Here is a 20377-nt window from a genome sequence, read left to right as displayed (position 1 = left end):
GAGAGATGAACTGAAACAGTCCACAGATGACTACCAGAATATCTGTGAAGCTCAGGCACTGAAAATCTACAGAAATATTTAATAAGTTAAACACAAGCTCAGGAAGTGGGCCCATGTGAACCTAATGAGGCTCAACAAGTCCAAGTGCAAGGTGCTGCACCTGGGTCTGGGCAATCCCAGACATGAGCACAGACTGGGAGAAGAACCCACTGAGAGCAGCCCTGCAGAGAAGGATTTGGGGGCTCTGGTGGACAAAAAGCTCGACATGAGCCAGCAGTGTGTGCCTGCAGCCCAGAAGGCCAACTGCGTCCTGGGCTGCACCAACAGAGGGGTGGGCAGCAGGTGGAGGGAGGGGATGGTGCCCCTCTGCTCTGCCCTTGTGAGGCCCCACCTGGAGTACTGCATCCAGGGCTGGGGCCCCCAGCACAAAAAGGGTGTGGGGCTGTTAGAGCGGGTCCAGAGGATGGCCACAAGGATGATCAGAGGGCTGGAGCACCTCTTCTACAAAGGGAAGTAATTTGATATTGGGTTCTTTCTTGAAGACAGGCTGAGAGAGCTCAGTTTGTTCAGCCTGAAGAAAAGGAGGCTCCAGGGAGATCTCACTGAAGATCTTCAGTACTTAAAGAAGGCTTATAAAAAAGACGGAGAGTGGCTTTTTACTTGGGTGGATAATGATAGCACAAGGAAGAATGGCCTTAAACTAAAAGAGGGGATATTTAGAACAGAAATTTGGAAGAAATTCTTCCCTTAGAAGGTGGTGAGGCACTGGAACAAGATGCCCAGAGAAGCTGTGGATGCCCCATCCCTGGAGGTGTTCAAGTCCAAGCTGGATCAGGTGCTAGGCAACCTGATCTAGTGGATAGCATCTCTGCCCATGGCAGAAGGGTTGAAACTGGATGATCTTTAAGAATCCTTCCAACCCAAGCCATTCTATAATTCTATAAAACACCTACAGGCTAAGCTACTTAAAATAGGCTTATTATTTATAATGCCATACCAATTTCCAACATAGCATAAAAAAGCTAATGAACTGTTGCCCTAATAATTTACTACTTCTGTGTTATTTAATATATGTGGAATCCGGAGAACTTTTAAACAGGAAAAAATAGTCATCGTGACCTGGACTGGCTTCTACAAGAGTTATACCTATGGTAATATCAGGTAGTGTAACAGACTTTAAACTTCAGAATGCAAGAGTGTCTTTAAGTTTCTACGACCAGTGTGAATACACCACAACTCACATTTCTCCCCTTCCAAGTGATTTAACCTGACAAATGGTATGGTGTTTATCTACCCATATACGCATTAATAGCACCTAATATTACCCTCTGCAATATGAAAAAGGTCATAATCTCTGACATCATTCTCCCTATATTATCAAAATAATAACTGAACACAAAACATTGCAATTATTCTATTTAATTCAATTACTGTAAGTTATTTTTGACTACATTTACAAAAAAAAAATCTTTCCATATGAAATTTTGCAAAAGGTGTCCCCTTCATGACTGTAGCCACAGATAGCAAATGCCCTTTAACAGACTAGAGCTAGGATTTTTACAGATAAGTAGTGTAGTCACTGTGAACTTGAGATGAAGACTTTGTTCCAGCAAAGATCCTAATTCAAAGAGGCTATCCACTAGTTATGGTCCTATACCTACCACGTTCATATTTATTAGATGTCTTTGATGACTATAATGGAATCACACCGGTTAACATTTGGGTTACTGAATTCAACTTAAAAGTTTCAGTGTCTGAAAGTCCAGCTGAAGCACTTTAAACACATTTAACGTAAACTGAACAGTTCCTAAATGAAACTCATTTAAAGGAGTATTAGTTTGATACCCTGGAAAGAGTACTCAAAGACATTCAGCCAGAAATCTCCTATTAGGTTTTAACAAGGAAGAAATTACCTAACTACATATAAACAAAATCAAAGATTTTTGAAACTAAGATCCTTTTGAATGCACACTAACATTACACTTTAGAACATCACTCCTTAGTGAGAAGACTAACCAGATATTTCAATTATTTTTGTAACCAAGCATAAACATGATGGCGTAAGAAACAGTGACTATTACAAGATATGTTTGTCAGGGAACTCTGCTCTCGCTGTAGAGAAAATTCACAGAATCACAGAACCATCTAGATTGGAAGAGACCTCCAAAATCACCTAGTCCAACCTCTGACCTAACACTAACAAGTCCTCCACTAAACCATATCACTAAGCTCTACATCTAAACATCTTTTAAAGACATCTAGGGATGGTGACTCAACCACTTCCCTGGGCAGCCCATTCCAATGCCTAACAACCCTTTCTGTAAAGAAGTTCTTCCTAATATCCAACATAAACCTCCCCTGGCACAACTTTAGCCCATTCCCCCTCGTCCTGTCACCAGGCACGTGGGAGAATAGACCAACCCCTACCTCGCTACAGCCTCCTTTAAGGTACCCGTAGAGTGCAATAAGGTTGCCCCTGAGCCTCCTCTTCTCCAGGCTGAACAATCCCAGCTCCCTCAGCCGCTCCTTGTAAGACTTGTTCTCCAGACCCTTCACCAGCTTCGTTGCCCTTCTCTGGACTCGCTCGAGCACCTCCATGTCCTTCTTGTGGCGAGGGGCCCAAAACTGAACACAGTACTTGAGGTGCGGCCACACCAGAGCCAAGTACAGGGGCACAATCACTTTCCTAGACCTGCTGGCCACACTGCTTCTTATGCAAGCCAGGATGCTGTTGGCCTTCTTGGCCACCTGGGCACACTGCTGGCTCATATTCAGCCGACTATCAACCAGCACTCCCAGGTCCTTCTCAGCCAGGCAGTTTTCTAACCCCTCCTCTCCCAGCCTGTAGCTCTGCTTGGGGTTGTTGCGCCCCAGGTGCAGGACCTGGCACTTGGCCTTGTTGAACTTCATACAGTTGGCCTCATCAACCCATTGGTCCAGCCTATCCAGATCCTCCTGCAGAGCCTTCCTACCCTCGAGCAGATCGACACATGCACCTAACTTGGTGTCGTCTGCAAACTTACTGAGGGTGCACTCGATCTCCTCATCCAGATCATCGATAAAGATATTAAAGAGGACTGGCCCCAGTACTGAGCCCTGGGGGGCTCCACTAGTGATCGCCCTCCAACTGGATTTAACTCCGTTCACCACGACTCTTTGGGCCCGGCTACCCAGGCAGTTTCTAACCCAACGAAGCGTACGCCAGTCCAAGCCAAGAGCAGCCAGTTTCTTGAGGAGAATGTTGTGGGAAACGGTGTCAAAAGCCTTACTGAAGTCAAGGTAGACCACATCCACAGCCTTTCCCTCATCCACCAAGCGCGTCACTTTGTCATAAAAGGAGATCAGGTGCCTTGCATAAACCCATGCTGACTGGGCCTGATCGCCTGGTTGTCCTGCAAGTGCCACTTGATGACACTCAAGATAATCTGCTCCATGAGCTTCCCTGGCACTGAGGTCAAACTAACAGGCCTATAGTTTCCCAGGTCTACCTTCCGGCCCTTCTTGTAGATGGGCGTCACGTTTGCTAGCCGCCAGTCGACTGGGACCTCCCCTGATAGCCAGGACTGCTGATAAATGATGGAAAGTGGCTTGGCCAGCTCCTCCGCCAGTTCTCGCAGTACCCTCGGGTGGATCCCATCCGGCCCCATTGACTTGCATACATCTAAGTGCTGTAGCAGGTCGCCAACCATTTCCTCGTGGATTGTGAGGGCCACATCCTGCTCCCCATCCCCTTCCACCAGCTCAGGGTACTGGGTATCTAGAGAACAACTGGTACACATACAAAACTGTGAATGTTTCCATCTACAAGTTAGCGATCTATGCAAAAATTACCTGAAGTTTCTCAAACTCCTCTTGCTAGTTGGTAGTCTCGCAAGGGAAGTGAAAATTTCTTCTAGTATTAGCTGTCTGTGTTTTTCATACCTGGAGAACACCTATTTAACAGTTACAGAATTGTTAAAATGTTATTATTAGTTACATACAATAGTGCTTGCTAAGTCTATAAAAATTAGATGTAGTAACATATACTTCACTTGACTTTTAATGCATACCTTGTTTTTAATGCATTACTTTATTTCTTCAAAGCAAGTATTTCTTTATAAAATAAACAAAAACTTTTTCAAATAAAGATTTTAAAAGTATTCTAACAACACAGATGTCTAACAGCTCTTAAAAATACCGTGTATCTTAAAGATTTCTGTCAATGGTAGAAATACACTGTGTAAGTCAAATAGTATAATACTAAGCTTTCAGACTCCAGTATATAGCAAAGCTCTACAGTAGCATAAATTAACATGAACACATACACAGTTACAAAATATATTTGGCAATCCAGTTTTATTTCATATCTTTGTCTTTAATATTTGCCTGACATGAAATATTCTTTAAATTTACGGTTAAGATTGTAGAATTTGCTTCTCCTTTTGTTCAGGCCGTTTTTATAAGTTCAGAAGCATCTGATCCTTACAAAGATGAACATTTTCCACTTAAACAACCACATATGTTACACTACATTTTTCCTGAAATAGTATTTTATTTGCCCCATGAAGTTTTCATATACCCACTACTTCCAAGGAAAAGAACTTATTCTATTATAAAAGTATCCTGCTAACTCTCTAGCTTATTCCATTGCATAAATTCATATCTTAACAAAAGAAATGAGGAAAACCATGTTGCTAAGATTTTTTAAACAAGAGAGAACAGGTAAGAGAGAGGGGTTTGTGTTTAGACTTTAGACCACATAACATTCATTCATTAAATTCCTTGCTTAAGTTGCTCCTCTGCCAATAGGAGCAGCTCAGGTAGATTTAATACTATTCCTAGCTTATAATACCGAACTGTAAAAACATGAAAAAACAAGATTAAAGCTCTAATTCTCTACCAGCAAAAAATAGAGCCTATGTATATGTCCTAGTAACTTGGACACACAGGAACATGAAATTGCATATTAAAAATTACTTACTGCGGTCACTAATTTGATGGCACATAACTGTAGCTCACTGACATTTTCTACAAAGAAAGGTGTTATTCCCATAGATGATACCTATCAATGGAAAGAAATTATTGTAAGTATACTTGATTGGCAAACTGATATTCATGCTATGTTACAAGCAGGCTACTCATTCATCAGATAAGGTATTCAAAACCACATTAATTTACATTATTTGCAAATTGAGTACAATCATGCTAAACTGTTCTTAGGTGTACAATAAAAGCCCTTAAAGACTGAAGAAGAGAACAGGAAGATAACATACTACACAGAGACCTGTCAGCCTATGTGAATACGTACAAAAAATATGTACTGATTTCATATTTCATGTCATTGACACTTTACAGTCTCTCTGGGAAAGTAAAAGGAACAAAAATAAAACCAAAACAAACAAAAAACCCCACAACATTCTCAGACATTCTTCAGACAAAATTTACCTGAAGAATAGTTGTATCAGTAAGAAGCTGTATCTCTAGCAACTCTGACAAACTGCTGACAATGTCACAAACTTTGTTATACAACATCACTATGACTCTTTGCTTGTGGGTGGAACACTTGGCACGCTTTGCTTTTGAACTTAAAACACCACCTAGAAAATCAAAAATATTTTTGTTAATTTTTTTCAAGAAAAACTTGAGACAAACTTCTTTATACCCTGGTCCAAATGGTTATACTGAAATGATAGCTATTACAGTAAAACTAAACATTAAAATGACCAAGTTATGCAGAGGATGCAATTAATTCATTGTTACTTTACTCTACATTTAATTATCCTCAATATAACATAAAGCATTAATTCAGAGGCTGTATATGATATGAAAGAACTATCAGTATAAAAAAATATAAAAATATTCTGGGAAGTCATATCACTTGCATCATCACGCAATATATATATATATGTATATATAAAGCGTATGCATATATAAAGCAAAACATAAATCTAATGTGAAAAGATATTTAAAAATTCTTTAGTATACTAACCACCATGAGGATCCACTCTATATACAGGGTCATACTGAGGATAGAGCGTGTTCTGCAAATGAAATTTTGTGTATTGAATAACTCTTTCTATTACATCCTCAATATATACAGCTTTAGGCATATTTGGTGATGTCATAATATTGATAGCAGTAAGACAAGCATCTGCAGATTTTGTCACTCTTTCCATAATAAGATCTCTCCATAATCTCTCCTCATCTTCAGTGTCATTGTTCTGCAAGAGGCAAGAAAAGCAGGACAGTGTAAACAACAAGTCAAATATTTAGCCTTACCAAGTACAATATACCAATGCCATTTTAATATACTTACAAACAAGCACATTCGTTTATGATACAACGATAGTTTGTTTTATAAATCAACTGGTTGTTTTACTAGCAACAAGTTTGCAGTACTTCTCCTTATGCTATAAATCTTCAATATTCCACTGTATTGTTCTGGTAAAACACACAGAAGCTTTCTGTATATCATAGGGAAGAACTATGAAAGAAGATCGCTACATTCTCTACCTAAGACTGACATACTTAAAGCAAAAACTGAACTCATTCATCTAGTATCACCCTTAGTGGTCATTATTTGCTGCTTTTACCAGTCTAGTTTTTGCCACTAGAGGGAACTCTCACACAATCAGACTATTAAAAGTCACATTAAATTCATGAGAATAAAACTTTCCACAGACCAACTCAACTATTTAGTGAGTTTAAAAATATGTCTTATCAAATATATCCATTTAGTTTTAGCACTGGGTAAAGAAGGTTCAATCATGTTGCAACAGGGCAGAAAAAACAGTACTTCCTATTCACTTATTTTTCATATTACTGAAGACATTCATTTTCAAGTTCATATTCTTCTTTTCCAATATACATAATCTCTCTCAATTTCTGCAGATTAAGTTTTTTCTGTAAAACTCAAAAACACTATTCTTGTTAGCATATTGTTTTGTCTAGAATGTGTAAAAATAAACATATATGAACTATGGTATTTCAACCCCACAAAAACTCAAAATCCAGACGCAGATTTAAGCATAACAGAAAAAAAAAAAAAGAAAATTGTAGACTTCCTGTTAGTTTTGTTTATGCTGATGACTTTAACTTTGCAGCCTAAGAATGGACCTAAATAAATGTAACATAGGAAGGATATAACACTTGGATAAAACAACATTATATAAAAAAAATAAAAGGATATATAAAATATAGAAGGATGTAAGAAGGATATATAAAGTATGTCCAAAGAAGAGCAACAAAGATGATGCGGGGTCTATAAGGGGATATGTATGAGGAGCAGCTCCCCAAGGAAGTGGTCATGGCACTGAGCTGCCGTAGTTTTGAGTTTGGACAATGCTCTCAGATGCATGGTTTGATTTTTAGGTAGTCCTGTGTAGAGCCAGGAGCTGGACTCAATGATATTTGTGGGTCCCTTCCAACTCTGGATACTATGGTTTAAAATGCCTCCTCAGTTCTTAACGCTTTGGGGAGGAATATGCTCTACATGAAAGCCATCCTTTCTACCACTGTGTAAGGGAAGTTTTATAGAGAAGTAGCAAAGAAATTTGCACTGGTGTAAGTAATACCAGTTGCCACAAATATTTCAGACTGAAACTATTATAAATTTAAAATTAAGTCAAAAGATAACTCAACTGCTCCCAACACTCTGGTTTGTTAGCAGTACTATAGTAAAGCATTTAGTACAAAAAGGATATAATCAATTGAATTTTACTTCAAATCTTAAAATTTGACAATATGTTAATCACATACATGTAAAACCAGAAATTCCTTTCAGGCACACACCAAGCATTTGAAATTATCACTGAATGGGACTCAAGTGAAGAAAATCCTATGCTGAACAGTGTTGTGAATTGATGTAATTTGAAACTCACATGGTTAAGTAATGTAGAAAGCTTTGATCCATCTTGAATATTCTTCTCCAAAATATTCAGGACCTTTACTGTTTTATCTGTTGAGAGCTACAACAAGAAAACAAACACATTAAGCAGCTGTAGGAACGTAAAGGCTTCCAAATTGCTGAAAAAATGTCCATGGATGAAGGAGAGAACATTTTATGTAATTGTAGCATTAAGCTTAAATTTTAAGTATTTTTGACATAAGGATCTGATCTTGACTTGTCAGTTTCTGACAGAACATGATTGATAATGCTGATGATACAATTAAAACTAGTGAAATACGTTCTAAGATTGCAAACAAACTGTTTTTTAAACCAACAAAATTTGTAGGAATAGATTGAAAACAGAGTATCTGCCAATAATGTTGTATAGTTACACATTCTTGACTCTGGAAACTGGAATTTACCAAATCCACTTATGAATCATATTCTGTCTGACCATATAGAGACTTATTAGAAGAAAATCCGAATCTTATGGAAAAGCAAAAATAAAATTCTCTGAGTGCTAACACAGGGAAAACGTACTCTTAGTAATTTTCTTAACTTTGAAAAACTAGCATGATGAAAAAAGTAACTCAAAATCGCTTACTGATGGTTCTACATAATTACAATTGAATAACCTGCAGAATATGCTGAACTCCAGAAGAACTCATCCAGATAATACTGGTGCTCATCCTTAGAATCAACTAAATTCTGATTTTACATATACAGGTATGGACTTGTTTATAAAAAACATGGAACTAAGGTTAAGGGTGAGAACTATCAAGAGGGCAAAACACTCAGGTTGAAAACATCCTCCTACAGATGAAGGTAGGCAGGACTGAAGAAAAAGTCAGAAGAAAAATATAAATCTTGGGTTAAAGATAATCCTTCAGAGTGACTTCTTTAACAAGTGGCTTCACAGACACTTCATAAATATAAGCGGTCAAGAGCAGGCAGGGTAAGAAGGTAGCATAAGGCTGCCCAAAGCCAAGATTTCTATGAAGATAAGTAAAGCAAGAAAATTGTTTCTAGAGGTGTAATACCAACAGTTTGCACCAACACACAAAGTTGCCTTGAACTGAAGTCAGGAAGAGTACAGCAAAGACACCACAATATGCAGTTTACAGAAAATGAATCTTAGCACCTATCTTTTAAGTTTGAAAGGGTTTTCTGGACAGAAAGAGGAAATAAGCAATTCAGTAGTGTGTCAAATGGCTACCATATATTTACAATGATTTGATAGCTTATATTAGAAAGGGTAGATTTTTTGACTGAAGGTAGGTTCTGTTTTACTATAGTTGCTCAACACTATCTGTAAGGAGCAAAGACTATGGGTTGATGTGCTTTTGTGAAAATAGATTATTTTAGATTTTACTGCTCAGGCACATGTGCTATATATTGGTACACAATGCTTGCAGTTACCACTGACACAGAAAGACTATTCAGCAAAAATACCTCAGTGTCAGAGGCAGTTAACAGTTGTGATGTGGTAACTTTTTAAGTACTTGAGCTCAGTTCAAGCATAAGCATGCCTGTTCATGGTATGTCTCATGCACAACTGAAGAGGATGAAACATTATTACAGGGGGACATTTGTATTTTGCAATTTTAATGAAATTAAATGTTCAAAATGAGGTAAAAACTATGAAGATGTACCTTGTCCATAATGCCCATTGCCTTGATTTTTGCAGATTCACTACCCAACTCACTAAGCTGATGTTTTCCCAGTAGCAATTCCTGTGGAATCTCATCATCATCACCTTAAAAAAAAAAAAAATCATCACTATTTCTAACAACATGTCAAAGAATACAGTATTTACAGCCAATATGAAAAACCAAATGCAAGAAAACTTGCTAAACAACTGATTTTCCAAATAGCTAACATCTCATAGTTCCATCTAACAAAGAAAGATGATGATTTTTAGTTGTGACAAAACAACTACTTGTTCGATGTAACTGATCACGTTCTTAAATATCGTTTAACAGCCTAACATCGTGCATCCATTTCTGAAAGTCATCAACTAAAACTATTTTTTATATAGCAAAACCCATTTATTGCACCTCTTGCAGTACCATCCTCATTTCAGCAAAGCAAATCACAAATGATTGTAGTTCGAATCTGGGACAGAACAGTAGTTGAAAAATGCGTATAATACTAAACACATGCACACAAAAACATGACGTTACAAAACACAGAAAGAGCCAATGACTTCACTTTTAAAACCAAGCATACAGACAAGATTGCTTTAAAAACTGTACTGATTTGTTTGCTATGCTCCCCCCCTTGTTCTAATCCTGTGATAAAGATTGTAGGGAAAAGATTATTTGAGTTTTCCGTTATCCATTTCAACTGAAAGTCATTTTGGTTAGCCTGAACTACTTTGACACTGGAGCTAAGCTTGCTGATTTTCAAGTGAAAGGACTAAGGACTACACAGAGATTCAGTAACTCAGCCGTGTGTAAGACACTCTGATGCTTGTGTTGAATAATCAAGCTCTGTTAGGTCAAAGGCCACAGCAGATGAACTCCAGTAGACTATTATTTGTTTCATTATGATTTATGACCCTCTTGGATTCTGCAGGGTGGAGGAAGTGAGATCTTCTGCCTCAAGCAGCAAGTAAAATTGGAAAGGTTAAGGCTCCCACTCCAGTTGGAAGCCATATAAACACAACATACCCTAACATATATCACAGGCAATTAAATCAGTCAGAAGGAAATCTGAAAATACTGAGATGCAAATTTTTTGGCTTTTGTTGTTTTCCTATTTGGGGAAGCAGTTTGAAAATTTGAGCCATATTACCAAAAGCTGTAAAATCCATGTCTTCCAGATTTTCCAAAATATTCTCTATTGAAGCAGTGAACCTTTTGAAAGTTGAAGAATCCATCATTTCTGGTGAAAAAAAGAAAAAGAAAAAGAAACGTATGTATAATTGTTTCACATACAATACAGAAAATACAAACCGAAGAAAATAAATCTTCTAAAATCACCTTCAGGTGTTAGTTTAGGCTCATAAGCTTTCCTCTTCTTTTGTTTTTCTTTTTTCTTCATTTTTCTTGCCACTAGTTAAAAGAATAAAGAGTAAAATAAATACTTTCTCAAAATGAAATAAAGGTTTACATTTGTTTGACATTTGTTTACATTTCTTATGCTTATATTAAATACTGCATGTAAAGATGTTTATTTCAAAAAGTTCAACTTATCCTTTAAAAATGCACAAGTATTATGTAAGAAAATTTGATTTTTTTTTTCAGTTACCCTCACTGAGGCTAGGAGGAGGAGAATAATCATCCATATCAGAGTCATCGGGACTGCGATTACGGTATCGACCACTACCAGAAGTCCTCCTTCCTTCATGATAATGACCACTTCTCCTGTGGTCACCAGAACTTCTTCTGTCATGTTCTTCATACTCCCAAGCTTCATCTCTATCCTTTTTATGTCTTTTTCGAGAAGCTAGAAATGAAATGCATTTTCATTCTAAGTGTAAAAATTCAATTTTTTATAGTTCAAAATTATATGTTTACAAGTAAAATGACTATATATAGCTGTACCATAAAACAAGTGAAACACTCTAAAACACTCTAAATTATGGCATTAATTTAACAGTTCATTTTGAATTACATGAAAATCATGCCTGAAATCGCCAAAGACACTAGCAAATACTTAAGAGATGAATTTAAAGCACGCTTGTCTTTTTAAACAAAGGAGAGTGAAACAAATCAAAGTAATTTTCATCCTTTCCTTTCATGAGAACACTGACATAATTTCTTCAGTTATATAATTGTGACTATTATTAGGTCCAATTCAGTGCTCACTTTGCCCATCTAACACAACAAATTTCAACAAGACTTAAAAATCTAGCTGTTTAAAAATATTCTGTTTTGCCAAGACACCCCAAAGCTTGTCCTGAAATATTTATGGCAGTTAATTCAGTGAAAGGAGAAAGCTGGAGTCACAATTCTGCGCTAAGCAGTGAGTATATACCTCTGAAGGTTTTTATAACCAGTTTTCAGTCAAGACCAATAAACACAGCAGAACTGATTCTGAAGAAATTGGGATACAAGTTCTCTACAGAAACAGAGATTTGTTGGAGATAAGATATTGTGGGGAGAGGAACGGAGAGTATTCTGTTATTTTTAAAGACAGTCTTGTACATCTTTAAGGGAGAAGGTGCTAAAACATAATACAGAAAGGATATGGAGGAGGATGTAGTTGCATCCATGAAATTATTTAATAAAACGGGATGACTGGGCTAACAAAAAGATGTCTAATAAGGGCTGTACTGTGAAGATCAAAATGGCTCCCAAATATTCTATACTATTAGAGTTTATTATTGTTGTGAAGCAGCATATAACTGCCCTTACATATGTATGTCTCTACCAAACTCTCCTGAAGTTTAGAGAGGTATGGCTGTACATAGGGTTGCTTTTGAGCAAAATGGCTCCAAACATTTATAAAAAACTGGAAGCAAACTGATAAATCATTTCCACAATGCCAGCTTACTGAGCATCACAGTAAAGAGACTTTTATATATTTCAGGATATAGCTAATAAGCAGCCCAGGCTCAGTATGAATAAAAAATGATTGAAGCCAAGGTGATAATAATGTTCATCACTCCACCCACTTTTCCCACTTCTGAAAACACAGTATGAAATTTCTGCAAAGAGGTGGTCCAATACTTTAAGATAATTTAGCTTGGGTTTTGCGCTGTGTTGCTTCTGGATCAGACTTCCTTCTGGAGACAAAACAGTCATATTAACAAAGTCTGAACTACTAATGGTTTCAGTTCTAAAATGATTGAGTTAACTGCAACTGAGAAAATGACTGGCTATCTGGGTTACCTGAACTGCATGCGTTGGATAAAGAAATGAGTGTTTAATGGAAAAAAACTTCATACATCTTAATTGCTGCTTCTTTCCCTCGTGAGACAGTATTCCCTCATGAAACAGGTAGATGAATTCCGTCTCCAGAGCTTACACATCACCAATAGCTATTTAAATGCCGTCAGACGAATTCTGACCCCAGCTACATCTCCATGAGAAAAGTAACTTCCAATATCTTTTTCCAGCTGAAAATTAAATTGACCATTTTATCAATGCTGCATGGCAAAACAGAATGTGTTACAGCTTTGTTGGTTCTGAAAGGCAAATAAGATGATCATGCCAACAGATTCTCACAATCAGACGTTGCTCTAAAAAGTTTACTTCGAAGTAAGTAAAACTGACTAAAAATGTAAGCTTCAGTAACATTAAAAAATATTATTAATTTTATACATAAATATCTGGATTGTAAGTATCTCATTTGCTTCTGAATTCTGCCAAACATTTATATAATAACACATTGATTACTTGCTGTATGAGAAAGATTTCATCAATTTTTAATTTCTCATCATTTAATTAAATGGAATGAGATAATAATAAAAAATCATCTATAACAATTACTGTGTCCATTTTTAAGTTTACATTTAGATAACCAAAATAACTCTGAAATAGATATTTGTAACAATACAAATCTATTCAGTGCATTTGTTACAAATTTTACATTTTCTTGATCATTTTGTCTCTTTTTTAAATTCAGTTCTACACTATTCTTTGAGAAATATTACAATTCATTTCTAAATCAGATGTCCTCACTGAATTGTTTAGAATCTGTTGGCCAGATCTCTTGGCTGTACATAATAAACCTAGAGTAACTTACAGCATATAAGTACTGTGAATGTATTTCTTAATTTGCATTATTTCATCTTTAAGAATTTCAACAGCCACTGTGACTAATAGCTCTGCTAAAGTGTCTCTGAAATTTCTGACAATCATCTCCATTCCCAACCAACTTAAATAGTTTTGCTTTACTTCTTAATTCCCTGTCCCAGATTATTAACACTATAAACTGGTGGCATTATATGATAAAGAGAGAATATAGAATCCTGAATGAAGCAAATCATCATTGATATTTTGCCATAATGAAGTCTGATTACAAGTTACCTCAAGATCTGTTACTCATGGTCAAGGCAGCATTATTCACTGTATTTTACAGAAAAACAAAAACAAAACAAAACAAAAAAACACAAAGGGATATTCTATTCTGTTTCTTTGATAAAGATCAGAGATATTACTACCACAATTTCTATGTGTACGTGTGCATGAGCCCTGCATATCTGTTAGAGGAGAACATATTAAAAGATATTAAAAAAGCAGGATAAACCAATCTTTCTCTTTTGGACCATAAGACTAAGAATCAAAAGAAAATCAAAAAAACTTTGTGAGGTGCCTTCTCTGGTTAGCAGTAATAGGCACTTCTGCTGTATCCCTATATAGGTAATGCAGCTAAGATGGTACTCAGACTCAGCTGATTCACTATGTTTCAGTGGATTTTCTTTTCAGTGCTGGCTAACTGAACTTCCATATTTACAAACTAACTATACTCTTATTAAGAAGTAGAAAATCCCTTCCTAACTTAAGAGGTGTATAACACCTCTCATTTTGACTCTCATGAACGTTATCTCATCACACAGCAAAATTCTAACTATAGATAGCTTCCTCTATCCCTTTGAGATCACTTAATTCAAGACTAGCATGACCAATAAATACTATTTTGAGAATGGTGTACTACTTACATTCAAAAGCGCCTTCACTGTCATTGTCTTCATCAGAACTGATTTCAGCGTATTTTGGTTTCTCATTAACTGTGCTACGTTTGCGCTTGTTCATTTTCACACGTTCACAAAGTGGCATGGTGGATTCAATTTCTGCCAGGAGCTCAGGAGGCAACTCCTTTAACACTGACTGATCTATGCTACCTATTAATGGAGAGTAAGAAGAGTCATGTGAACCTGAAGATTAAAAAAAAGGGACCAACACTACAGTCCTTTTTCAGGAATTGCTTACAGTATACCTAGTAACAATACCATGGTTTGATATACCTGGATGTATTTGACAGGTCTTTGTAAAACTGTGTATACTGTTCACACTGCAACTGGGAATTAACATAATAAATTGCATAGACATCACTTTCAACAAAATATTTTGTCAGGCATATAAATAAAAACAAATCCAAATTGGTGAATTACATTAGTAAAATGACATCCCTGCTCTACTACCACAACATTTAATCTTATTTTTTTCATCCTCTGCATTTAACAGGTTTTCCTGAAAGTGTAGGTAAATTAAGGATTCATTGTGTCTCATTAAGTTCTGCTTATTCTCATATCACTTAGTGTATACATGACAGTAAGCAATCTTTCCTTTTCCAGTAGGTAAAATCTGTGGCAGAATTTTCAGGTTCTTATCCCTAAATATATGCCAAATGACTGACATCTCAAACTGTTTCAGATTTACATCCTACTAATAACTTTACAACTCAGCCTACACTTTTTCTTGATTTTGCTACAAAACAAAGTTGAAAGATTTTTTTTTTTTTTTAGTATCGACAAACATCAAGCTGGATCACATCAGGTTTCTTTACCACTGACACAAACAGACAACATTGCACCATTCTCATCACATTTTGAAACTGTTAGACACATATGCAGTCAGTATGAAGGAGATTTGCAGTCAAATTTTTTAGAAGTGACAAGGAAATCAAAGTAATTCAAAATCATTTATTGGGGTTTTGTTTATTTGATGTCATCATTATTTACCAAAGAGCTTGTTGTGGTTTAACCCGGCTGGCAGCTAAACACCACACAGCCGTTCGCTCACCCTCCCCCCTCCCTCTCTGGGATGGGGGAGAGAAACGGGAAAGTGAAGCCTGTGAGTTGAGATAAAGACAGTTTATTAAGACAGGAAAATAATAATAACAATAATAATAATAATAGTGATAATGGTAATAGTATTAACAATAATAATGTGTAAGAAAACAAGTGACGCACAATGCAATTCCTCACCACCCGCTGACCGATGCCCAGCCTATCCCCGAGCAGCCGGCCCCCCACCCCGGCCAGCCACCCCTATATATTGTTTAGCATGACGTCAGATGGTATGGAATACCCCTGTGGCCAGTTTGGGTCAGCTGTCCTGGGTCTGTCCCCTCCCAGCTCCTGCTGCACCCCCAGCCTGCTCGCTGGCAGGACAGAGCAAGAAGCCGAAAAGTCCTTGGCCTGGTGTAAGCACTGCTCTGCAACAATTAAAACATCAGCATGTTATCAGCGCTCTTCTCATCCTAATCCAAAACATAGCACCCTACCAGCTACTATGAGCTACTTAACTCTGTCCTAACTGGAACCAGGACAGAGCTTTATGCACAGACTATCTGTTAACTTTTTCCAGCAAAGAATAACTGCTACTGTCACAAGTGCTCCTCCCTCCTTCCCCAAAGTATACACGATTGTTTAGATACAAAGGAAATCACCTGCCAATTTTGCTAGATATATATGCATATTATACATGCATATTATATATGCATATATATATAGAAACAAAGTCTTTCAAGATATCATATTCTGGATGGTTTTTCATTTTTAATTGCATTCACTATATCAGTAACATAACTTTCAAAAATTTATTTCAATTTTTACACTAATATCCCATCTCCTAATCCAAGTTTAAAGTATTTTTTTTCCCTTTTTAAAAACCTTCAGCTGGAATTAGAAGAGCCTTAATGCTAGAAAATAGTTTTCAACAGTATTTTTTAATTAAATTTAAAAGTTTTTTATACTTCTGGTTTCAACATCTGTCTATGCTCAAAAAATTGTCTGTAAGCAATGAAACTTACAATCAGAAAATTATTTTTCTCAAGTACATTCAAGCAAGTCCTCTCAGTTAAGTGCATTTCAAAAAAAAAAAAAAAAAAGATTTAACTTAAAAAAATTAATTACTTTGAACATTTTTGAACTGAGGTAGGTAAATATCTATCAAATAAAGCTGTTAGTGAAAGTTGTCCCTGATTCCCCCAGACTATGGTCACATTTATTTGCCTTAAGTTGCGATCTCAGGTACTCACCACCTGCCAACAGTACCTAAATTCTCAATATTGTTTGCTACAAAACATTTCACAGCATGGTTTACCATTGTGCTATGAAATGATTATTCCTTGTGGGCTAGGCATTTGAGCAAAGATGGGAAGAGAGGTATGCCAGCACAGACAGATTAGTTCCTGTGTGTGTACTACCAGCTGACTGGATGCCAGCCAGGTCTAATCTGGAGGTTGCACAGCTGTCTATGAGCAGTGGTGTCCCCACCTAATACTCCATGTCCCTTTGTATACCTCTGCAGCATCTGGGGAGAGGTGCAAGAAGGACATTTGCACGTAGTTGTTTTAGGACAATTTCCACAGGTGCAGACCTGTGGGCCTCAGATCCTGGCTCTCAGTTTTATGCACAGTGGTTAAATGCACTGAAGTCAGCAGGACTACTCATAGACAATAAAATTTACAGTAAATCTGACAAATGAAGGCATTGCTAAAAACAGTTACAAGTAAAGGAACAAAAGGTGCATTAAAATTCATATAGATGTTTTAAAGCTATACGCCAACAGGAGTACTTTCTAAAAATGCTTAAGTCTTTCCGAGTCTACCATGAACAGTATATATATAAAAGCAGAGTAATTACTAAGATCACTTGGGGAGGAAATGAGAAAAGGAAACAAATCAGTAATGAATTGTATATCCATTGGCAAGTCTTCTGTGACTTAAGACACCTACTTAATTTCAAAACTATGTCTGAATATTTCACGAAGCAATATTAAGGTTCCTAAGGCTTTTAGGAACTGTTAGAACAGAATTTGTTCTTTATTTTGCTTACACTGTGCACAAAGAAAGTCTCAGTATGATGAAAGGTGGTGTTTTTTGCATAAGAAAACCCTTAAAAACAAAACAATAAACAAAAACCACAGCCTACTATAACTCATAGGAACATCTGTTCTTGCTTTCCTTATTGATTTTGAGAATTCTGGGAACAATCTTTAAAAATAAGTCAATTGCCACCATGTTAACTAGACATCAATGAAAGAATAAAAATGCAAGTACTGTAAATATTTGGAAAAATAACTATTTCCTTCTCAAAAGTCCCAAGTTGTTTTGTTTGTGTTATGTTCTCCAATGCTAAACTCAAATAGTTGCTTGAACTGCACTCTTGCCAGTTACAGATATTTCAGATGACAGCATATAAAATATATAAAGCATTCTTTATTCAAGAAGGGAATAGCAGAAAAGAAAAAAACATTTTAAAGGTCTCTATAAGTCATCTTTAAAGATTTTGTATCTTTCACAATCTTCCCTGGAGCAAGTCTGCTGCATGTAGTTACCTTAGCTGCTGAGGATTGTAAGTAACCGAATCTAAAAAGAGTTTTACTCATACAGTTAGGCATGACTGCACATGTATCAACAATTCTGATATACATGGAAAAGGACTGCTCATCATTTTTTAAAGAAATTCAGGGATATTATTTACAGTGGGACTCCAGTCAGTAATATTTTATTTTACAATGTATGCTATATTGAATCAAGGCAACCCAACCTTCACTAGAAACACCTTACTAAATTCATTTTAGAGCTCCATATTAAAAACGTACTTCTTATTTGTTCACGGTAGTAAAGAAATACTTAAGAGAATCCAGTTCATCACAAGAATCCAGTCACACAGCAACAAACATTAGGCTGTAAGCCCCATGCTAATGCCTTTTCAGTTTACAAGATCCTTTTCAAAAATGATTAGAAGAATATATAATGCAAAACCATGTGAAAGCATATACAAAAACATGTGTGATCACTTGCAGTTTTTCAATTTGTTTGGTAAGTTTGCTAAGACGTTGCACGTCATTTTCCTGCTTCCACTTTTACTGGTTATATTTGCCTCTAGTTTGCATGGCTTTTAAAATAGCAAAGGAGAAAGTAACTACTAAAAAGTTACTCTGTAAGTTAGTAAGAATGCACCAGGAAACAGCAATGTCTGCAATTGCTAAACACAATATACTTAGACTGGACTACAGGCATCAGTGTTCTTCAGACACTTACACACACCCTCAAAGCTGTCACTAATATAAAACAAATAAACAAGTAAACAAGTAAAAAAAAAAAAAAAAACAACACAAGAAATGGCCACTGTAACCAGATCTTTACTCTATTTTGTAAGGAATCTCAATGCTGGTACACTCTACATGAGCAAATCTGACGGACTGAAGGACAGAATAGCTGTAAAAACACTTCATCTTTAAGAGCTGAAAACATAAACAACTATTTCTTCTTCAGTGCTTGTCCAGACCTATACAATGCTGTTCATGACTTGTATACTAGTTGCTTGCTGGTGGAAGAAGACAATGTTGTTTTAGGTCATGCATCATGACCAAAAGGTTTCTTAGAGAAGACACTCAAGAGTCTTCAGTTGTTACTAAATATCCACTGACTCAAGACACTTGTTTTCTCACCAGCAATTCTTGACAAAATGACACACAATTAAAAAACAGCTAGAGAACTTCAGCTAAAACGGAATTAGTCTGTAATCTTCTTCCCATATTTAGTAAGCTTTTCAAAGGGTCTTGACATGTATAGTAGAAAGTGTTCTACAAGCACTAAAATCTTAGTGAATATATTTTTTTCATTTCTTCACATATGGCTTAAAAAAATAGAAAGGCACAGATCTGATTCAAATGTTCAGCATTACCGTTTGTTCACAGCTTGATATGTGGCTTCAAGTTTGTTAAACAACCTTTAACTTTAGCTAATACTTTCAGAAACTTAATCTTTAGAGGGATCTAAGCTCATTTTGCCTTGAATTTTTTCAGCCAGGTAGACCTGCCTGATTCAGGTAAACGTATCCATTACCAGCATTGCCTTCAAGTGAGGAAAGGCAATATCATTATGGACATTTATTGGATCCATTCAATATGGACAGCAGCGCTACACTTTGACACAACAGTCAGTGTATTCAGACTAGTTTCACCCAGCTTGAGGCAAAAATTTCAGACAAGCAGGTATGGAAAGGAAGTGATGCTTGCTGATGCATTAGAAAGCCTTCCAGGATCAGAAAGGCTGTTCATGCCATTAAATCAAAACCAATGCTAATAAACTCTTATCTTGTTTTGATAACAAAGACAATAACTTATCTTTACTTTCCAAAATAGGGAAAACAGATATATAGTTTACATTTTGGTGCTATTTCCTATGAACTAACCAGCCACAAAGATTCAAAAACATAAAAAAAAAAAAGCTACTTCCATAACTATAAGAAGCTATTAATAGAGTGGAAGCAATCAATACCAGGCTTGTTTATATTGATAAATGGCATGGAGCTGGGACAGGGGAGGTGCAGGCTGAGTGTTAGGGAGAGGTTCTCCACCCAGAGGGTGCTCGGGCACTGGGACAGGCTCCCCAGGGCAGTGGTCACAGAATGAGCTGCCAGAGTTCAGGATGCGTTTGGACAACGCTCTCAGACATAGGGTCTGATTTTTGGGTGGTTCTGTGTGGAGCCAGGAGTTGGACTCCATGATCCTTGTGGGTCCCCTTCCAATGCAGGATATTTTACCATTCTGTATTCATAATATCTAAATGACCTGTTGCAGATACATCTATTGCAGCAAATTA

The 20377-nt window shown here is 36.6% G+C and overlaps 1 protein-coding gene across 7 annotated transcripts in view; it reads right to left on the bottom strand.

The window, feature by feature from the left end:
- Nucleotides 1-20377, bottom strand: part of NIPBL (NIPBL cohesin loading factor) — a 168252-nt gene that overhangs the window by 30809 nt on the left and 117066 nt on the right. For 6 of the 7 annotated variants that reach the window (XM_080572858.1, XM_080572862.1, XM_080572861.1 and 3 more), the window contains 10 exons: nt 14478-14660; nt 11120-11317; nt 10852-10923; nt 10664-10753; nt 9520-9623; nt 7860-7946; nt 5969-6200; nt 5425-5576; nt 4961-5041; nt 3832-3932 (listed from right to left, as the gene is read on the bottom strand). In XM_080572858.1, the coding sequence (XP_080428984.1) occupies nt 3832-3932; nt 4961-5041; nt 5425-5576; nt 5969-6200; nt 7860-7946; nt 9520-9623; nt 10664-10753; nt 10852-10923; nt 11120-11317; nt 14478-14660 (1300 nt within the window). The remainder of the gene's footprint in view (nt 1-3831; nt 3933-4960; nt 5042-5424; nt 5577-5968; nt 6201-7859; nt 7947-9519; nt 9624-10663; nt 10754-10851; nt 10924-11119; nt 11318-14477; nt 14661-20377) is intronic. The other variant, XM_080572863.1, reaches the window with a different exon arrangement.

This window comes from Anser brachyrhynchus, assembly GCF_964034855.1.
Source record: "Anser brachyrhynchus genome assembly, chromosome: Z".
NCBI classification, from domain to species: domain Eukaryota; kingdom Metazoa; phylum Chordata; class Aves; order Anseriformes; family Anatidae; genus Anser; species Anser brachyrhynchus.
Note: the sequence above shows the minus strand (reverse complement) of the source record. Positions and strands in the feature narration are given on the sequence as shown.